Raw genomic sequence first — 7,515 nt, 5'->3', positions numbered from 1 at the left:
CATGAGCCACAACTACTGAGCCTGTGCTCTAGAGCCCACATGCTACAACTACTGAAGCTCACGCTCCACAAGAGAAGCTACTGCAGTGAGAAGCCTGAGCACTGCCACTAGAGAAAGACCCCATTCATTGCAACCAGAGAAAAGTTCGTGCAACAACAAAGACCCAGCACAGCCAAAAATGAAGAGTGAAAAAAAATTTTTTAAAGGATGGTCAGAATTTCATGTTTTAAAACTGACTTTTAATATAGTTATATTAATTGTCTTCTTCTTCTGTGTCATCTAAATCAATATCAAAATCTAAATCATCATCATTTACTTCATTCCTTCTGCAGCTTCTTCTATGGCTGGAACGTAAATTATTTTCAACATTTTCTGTCTTTTCTGGTTCTTTATTAAACCTAAAGATAGAAGAAAAAAACCTCTTATTTCTCAAGATTGCATTGTTTTTGTAGACTGAAAAGACTTTTACACTACACTTCTTGATTAATAAAGAGCTTAATGAAATAAAAAGGAAAAGATCCTTGAAGATTAACTTAATTGAAGAACCAACCAATTATAATACTGCTGTCAATAAAGCATGATCAAACAAATTAATTTGTGCTGTCCATTAAAGAAAAGAAGTTATACAATGAATAATTCTTTAGTAATGTATAATAAATGTGACTCTCACAGGTAAATATTTTAATTTCCTAAAAATGATGTTTTGCTTTCATTATGATAGAAACACTGAATAATTAAGATTTTTTTTTCCTATTGGGTAGAAAAAGTCTACATTACTGCGATATACTGTATCTTAAGATTCTCAGAGCTACTCAACGTTTCCTTAAAAGAAAATTCACATATCATTTACTAAAAGAGTAAATCCCAAACATAAAAAGAAATACTCACGGAATAACAACATCTTCTTTCTTTCCACACTTGGCACAAACTTCAAGTTCACAGGCACATGGTCTACACATTATATGATAAGAATCCTTCACTGTCTTTTGTAAACATTTAACACTAAAAATGGAAAAGAAAATAAAATCTTAATTTTTACTAATTGTCTAAGATTTATTTAGTGAAATAAGGGGGTGTGGCTAAGTGTATAGCTGAAAAGCCTCAAACTCTTAAGGTATTTCTCTCATATGTCACTTTAGCTTAATTATATAGCATTTCTAGACAACGGCTGACAACTCAATAGTACTTAACATTGATTAATGGATAAATAAGAATACATATCTTTACAATGGAACATTATTTATTAATAAAAATTAAGCACCGATAAATGTTACAACATGCTTGAAAAAAATTCCTAAGTGAAAGAAACCAGTCACAGAAGTCTAGATATTATTTGATTATTTACATGAAATGTCCAAAATAAGTAAATCTACAGGGACAGAAAACAAGGGAGGGGAGACTGTTGGTGTTGGGGAGAGGGAATGGAGACTGAATCCTAACAGGTATAAGGTTTCTTTCTGAGATGAGAAAATGTTCAAAAACTGATGTGTTATAAAAAAACTGAGTTATACAACTCTATGACATACTAAAAGTTGCTAAACTATGTACTTTAGATGGATGAACTATACAGTATGTGAATTAAACCTTAATAAATTTGCTTTTAAAAAGACAAATGGAAATATTAGAAATTAAAAAAAACATGGAGTGAAAGATACAAGATACAAGAAATCTACTTTAAATGTAAAAAGGTATACCTCATTTTACTTTGCAGCTACTGCATTTATTTATTTATACAAATTGAACGTTTGTGGCAGCCTTCTGTTGAGCAAGTCTATCATTATCATTTTTTCCAATATTTGCTCACTTTGTGCCTCTGTGTCACATTTTGGTTACTCTTGCAATATTTCAACTTTTAAATTATTATTATTATATTTGTTACAGTGATCTAAGATAAGTAATCTTTATGTTACTACTGCAAAAAGACTATGACTCATTGAAGGCTCAGATGATGGTTAGCATTTTCTAGCAATAAAGTATTTTTAAAATAAAGTGCTCATTGATTTTTCTAGACATAATGCTACTGCATACTTAATAGACTAAAGTATAGTACAAATGTAAGTTTTATATGCACTGGGAAACCAAAAAATTCATGTGACTCAGTTTATTGCAGTATTTGCTTTACTGAGGTGGCATGGAATCAAACCCCCAATATCTCTGAGATATGCCTGTATACAGTTAAAAGTAGAAGGAAAGGAAAAAAATGAAACAAAACATGCAAACACTAATCAGAAGAAAGCTGGAGTAACTACATTATTATTGAAATTGACTTCAAAGCAAAGAAAAAAAAATTGTTAAGCTTAAGAAAGACTATTACATGACAATAAAGGAATCAATTTTCCCAAAGTATGCAATATCTTATTTATTTATGCACCTAAAAACAGGGTTTGAGATAACTGATGCAAAACCATTGAACCAAAAAGAGAAACAAACAAATCCACAATTAAAACTGTGGACTTCAATGCTTCTCTGTTTATAAGTGAAGCAATGAGTAGACAAAAAGCAGCAAAACTATACAACACCTGGTCGACAGAGTCTATCAATCAAACTGACATTTATAGAACACTCCACCTAACAAGAGCAATATAGTCTCTTCAAGCACACATGGAACAGAATCTAAAATTGACTATACTCTGAATTATAACACCAACCTCAATGAATTAAGAACAAAAACCAAAGTTTATATAAGGTATATTCTTTTACCACAATGAAATTAACTAGAAATCAGTAAAAGAAAAACATCTGGAAAATATCCAAATATACAGAAATTAAAACACTTCTAAACAACCTATAGGTTAAAGAGGAAGTCTCAAGAGCAATTAGAAAATGTTTTGATTCAATAATAATGAAATATAGCATCAAAATTTGTGGAATAGAGCTAAAAAGACATTCTGGGGAAATTTATATAATTAAATGTTTATATTAGGCAAAAGAACTATCCAAACTTCCACCTTAAGAAAACAAAAAAAGAACAGTAAATTAACTCAAAGCAATATCAATATGAACAGAAATCAATGAAACTGAAAAACAGAAAAAAAAGAAAACCAATAAAACTCTAAGCAGGCTATTTGAAAAGATTAATGTAATTCATGAACATATAACCAGACAGACCAAGATAAAAAAGGAGAGAACGCAATAAACCAATTTCAGGAAAGAACAAGGGAACAACACTATAGATGCAACAGATATTAAAAGAATAAGAAAAATTTACTAACAACGCTATGCCTATAAATCCAACCACTTTATTGAAATGGACAAATTTCTGGAAAGGCAGTATAAAAACCTGCTTAAGATGAAACAGATAATCTAAAAACCCTAGCCATTAAAGAAAAACTTTATAATCTTTAAAAACTCTCCAACAAAGACAACTCTAGGCACAAATGGCTTTACTGCTAAATTCTACTAAATATCTGGAAGTTCACAGTTCACATATTGCTGAAGCCTGGCTTGGAAAATTTTGAGCATTACTTTACTAGCATGTGAGATGAGTGCAATTGTGCGCGAGTTTGAGAATTCTCTGGCATTGCCTTTCTTTGGGATTGGAATGAAAATTGACTTTTTCCAGTCCTGGGGCCACTGCTGAGTTTTCCAAATTTGCTGACATATTGAATGCAGCACTTTCACAGCATCATCTTTTAGGATTTGAAATAGTTCAACTGGAATTCCATCACATCCACTAGCTTTGTTCGTAGTGATGCTTCCTAAGGCCCACCTGACTTCACATTCCAGGATGCCCGGCTTTAGCTGAGTGTGACGGATCACACGTTCATGATTATCTGGATCATGAAGATCTTTTTGTACAGTTCTTCTGTGTATTCTTGCCCTCTTCTTAATATCTTCTGCTTCTGTTAGATCCATACCATTTCTGCCTTTATTGAGCCCATCTTTGCATGAAATGTTCCCTTGATATCTCTAATTTTCTTGAAGAGATCTCTAGTCTTTCCCATTCTGTTGTATTCCTCTATTTCTTTGCATTAATCACTGAGGAAGGCTTTATTATCTCTCCTTGCTATTCCTTGGAACTCTGCATTCAAATGGGTATATCTTTCCTTTTCTCCTTTGCCTTTCACCTCTCTTCTTTTCACAGCTATTTGTAAGGGTTCAAGCTGGTTTTAGAAAAGGCAGAGGAACCAGAGATCAAATTGCTTTTTGCATCAAAAAAGCAAGAGAGTTCCAGAAAAACATCTATTTCTGCTTCATTGACTATGTCAAAGCCTTTGACTGTGTGGATCACAACAAACTGGAAAATTCTGAAAAGATGGGAATACCAGACCACCTGACCTGGCTCTTTAGAAATGTATATACAGGTCAGGAAGCAACAGTTAGAACTGGACACGGAACAACAGACTGGTTCCAAATAGGAAAAGGAGTACGTCAAGGCTGTATATTGTCCACCTCTCTTATTTAACTTCTATGCAGAGTACATCATGAGAAATGCTGGGCTGGAGGAAGCACAAGCTGGAATCAAGATTGCCGGGAGAAATATCAATAATCTCAGATATGCTGATGACACCACCCTTATGGCAGAAAGCGAAGAAGAACTAAAGAGTCTCTTGATGAAAGTGAAAGAGAAGAGTGAAAAAGTTGGCTTAAAGCTCAACATTCAGAAAATGAAGATCATGGCATCTGGTCCCATCACTTCATGGGAAATAGATGGGGAAACAGTGGAAATAGTGGCTGACTTTATTTTTCTGGGCTCCAAAATCACTGCAGATGGTGACTGCAGCCATGAAATTAAAGGACGCTAACTCCTTGGAAGGAATTTATGACCAACCTAGATAGCATATTGAAAAGCAAAGACATTACTTTGCCAACAAAGGTCTGTCTTGTCAAGGCTATGGTTTTTCCAGAAGTCATGTATGGATGTGAGAGTTGGACTGTAAAGAAAGCTGAGTGCCGAAGAATTGATGCTTTTGAACTGTGGTGTTGGAGAAGACTCTTGAGAGTCCCATGGACTGCAAGGAGATCCAACCAATCCATCCTAAAGAAGATCAGTCCTGGGTGTCATTGGAGGGACATATGTTGAAGGTGAAACTCCATTACTTTGGCCACCTGATGCAGAAAGCTGACTCATTTGAAAAGACCCTGATGCTGGGAAAGATTGAGGGCAGGAGGAGAAGGGGACGACAGAGTATGAGATGGCTGGATGGCATCACGGACTCGATGGACATGGGTTTGGGTGGACTCCGGGAGTTGCTGATGGACAGGGAGGCCTGGCGTGCTGTGGTTCATGGGGTTGCAAAGAGTCGGACACGACTGAGCGACTGAACTGAACTACTAACATTTAAAAGATAGTACTGCTGCTGCTGCTGCTAAATCACTTCAGTCGTGTCCAACTTTGTGCAACCCCATAGATGGCAGCCCTCCAGGCTCCCCCGCCCCCGGGATTCTCCAGGCAAGAACAATGGAGTGGTTTTCCATTTCCTTTGTATACAACTGCTTCTAGAAAACAAAATAGAAGCAGTCCCCAACTCACTTGATGAGACCCTAACATCAAGATAACGACAAAATTTCAGATGACTATTGGTAATAAAAATGGGTATGAAACTTTGTTAGCAAATAAAATCTAGCAATATGTAAAAAGGATTCAGTCATGATCAAGTGGGGTTTATCCAAGTATGTTAAAGGCTGATTTTATATTAAAATCAATAAATGTTAACTCATCAAATCAATGTTCTAAGAAAGAAAACCCACATGATTATCTAAATAGATGCAGAAAAAGTATCTGACAAAACTTAATTGAAGCTTTCAAAGTGCAGTGCTGTAAAAGACTCTGTAGAGTCCGTTGGACAGCAAGGAGATCAAACCAATCAATCCTAAAGGAAATCGACCCTGAATATTCATTGGAAGAACTGATGCTGAAGCTGAAGCTCCAATACTTTGGTCTTCTGATGAGAAGAGCCGACTCATTGGAAAAGACCCTGATGCTGGGAAAGACTGAAGGCAGGAGATTGGAAAGCAAGAAATAAAACTGTCCTCATTTTTTATCACTTAATTGTATTTATTTATTTTTGGGCCGTGCCATGCAGCTTGTAGGATCTTAGTTCCTTGACCAGAGATTTAACCCAGGCCATGTCAGTGAAAGAGCCAAGTCCAAACCACCGGACCACCAGGGAATTTTCATGTCTTCATTTTTTAAAAAAATCACTGTCTATGTAGGAAAATCTCACAGAATATAACAAAAAAGTATTAGAAATAAAATTGGCAAGCTGATTCTAAAGTTACAAGAAAAAGCAAAGGAAAAATATTAGCCGAAACAATTTTGAAAAAAGAAAAAGAAGGTGGGAACACTTTTAAGACTGGATTTCAAGATTTATCTTAAAGCTGTAGTAATCAAGGTAGTGTGGTACTGGTGAAAAGTAGATTAATAGGACAGAACAGACTCTAACATATATAATCAATTGATTTTCAACATAGTACAAAGGTAATTCAATGGAGAAAGGAGAGACTTTTAAACAAATGACCACAGAGCAGTTGGATATACAAAAAATTAACAGAAAATGGACCATAAACCCAATATAAAACCAAGAATTACATAATTTCTAGAAGAAAACACAGTAAAAGTATTTGTGATCCTAACCAAAGATTTTTTACCTACAAGAAAATAATAATTAATAAATCCTGATAAATGAAACAGATCTTCACCAAAATAAAACATTTCTCCACTTTAAGATACTCTTAAATGATAAAACATAAGTCAGAATTTGGCAGAAAATATTTGTAAAACCCATATCTGATCAACGATTTGCACCTACAATATATAAGAATTCTCAAAATTCAGTAATAAGTGAAACAAAACAACTTAATCAAAACATGAGCTAAATATATGTATAGAAAAAAAGAAATAAGGATGCAAAATGAGCACAGGAATAGATGATTAGCATCATTGGTCATCAAAAAATGCAAATTAAAATCAAAATGAGATAGAGCTATTCACACTTATGGTTCAAAAAGAACAAAGCAAGACTTCAAGGGGGAAAAAAAAACCTGACAATCCTAAGTATTGATAAGCATGTTAAACATCTGGAACTCTCACACACTGCTATTGAGAATGCAAATGATACAGCCATTATGGAATATAGTTGGACAATTTATTCTAAACATACCCTTAACATAAACCCAGTGAGCTGACTACTAGATACTTACTCACGAGAAATGAGACCATACATTCACACAAAACCCTGCATATGAATGTTTATGGCAGGATAGTTCACAATCACCAAAAATAAGCAAAACCTAAATGACCATGAGCCAGGGGACAGATGAACAACTTTGATACATCCTGAAGGAATACGACTCAGCAATAAAAAGGCCCAACCACTGATTTAATCAAGATTGCCGGGAGAAATATCAATAACCTCAGATATGCAGATGACACCACCCTTATAGCAGAAAGTGAAGAGAAACTCAAAAGCCTCTTGATGAAAGTGAAAGTGGAGAGTGAAAAAGTTGGCTTAAAGCTCAACATTCAGAAAACAAAGATCATGACATCTGGTCCCATCACTTCATGGGAAATAG

The 7,515-nt window shown here is 34.7% G+C and overlaps 1 protein-coding gene across 1 annotated transcript in view; it reads right to left on the bottom strand.

The window, feature by feature from the left end:
• Nucleotides 1–217: 217 nt before the first annotated feature.
• Nucleotides 218–7,515, bottom strand: part of LOC104995165 (chromosome unknown open reading frame, human C9orf85) — a 60,368-nt gene continuing 53,070 nt past the window's right edge. The window contains exons 3-4 of the mRNA XM_010848891.1: nt 889–1,002; nt 218–398 (exon numbers count right to left, since the gene is read on the bottom strand). Of these exons, the coding sequence (XP_010847193.1) occupies nt 254–398; nt 889–1,002 (259 nt within the window). The 3' untranslated portion in view covers nt 218–253. The remainder of the gene's footprint in view (nt 399–888; nt 1,003–7,515) is intronic.

This window comes from Bison bison, unplaced genomic scaffold, assembly GCF_000754665.1.
Source record: "Bison bison bison isolate TAMUID 2011002044 unplaced genomic scaffold, Bison_UMD1.0 scf7180017864278, whole genome shotgun sequence".
NCBI classification, from domain to species: Eukaryota; Metazoa; Chordata; class Mammalia; order Artiodactyla; family Bovidae; genus Bison; species Bison bison.
The sequence above is the reverse complement of the archived record's forward strand: the minus strand, read 5'-3'. Positions and strand labels throughout refer to the sequence as shown.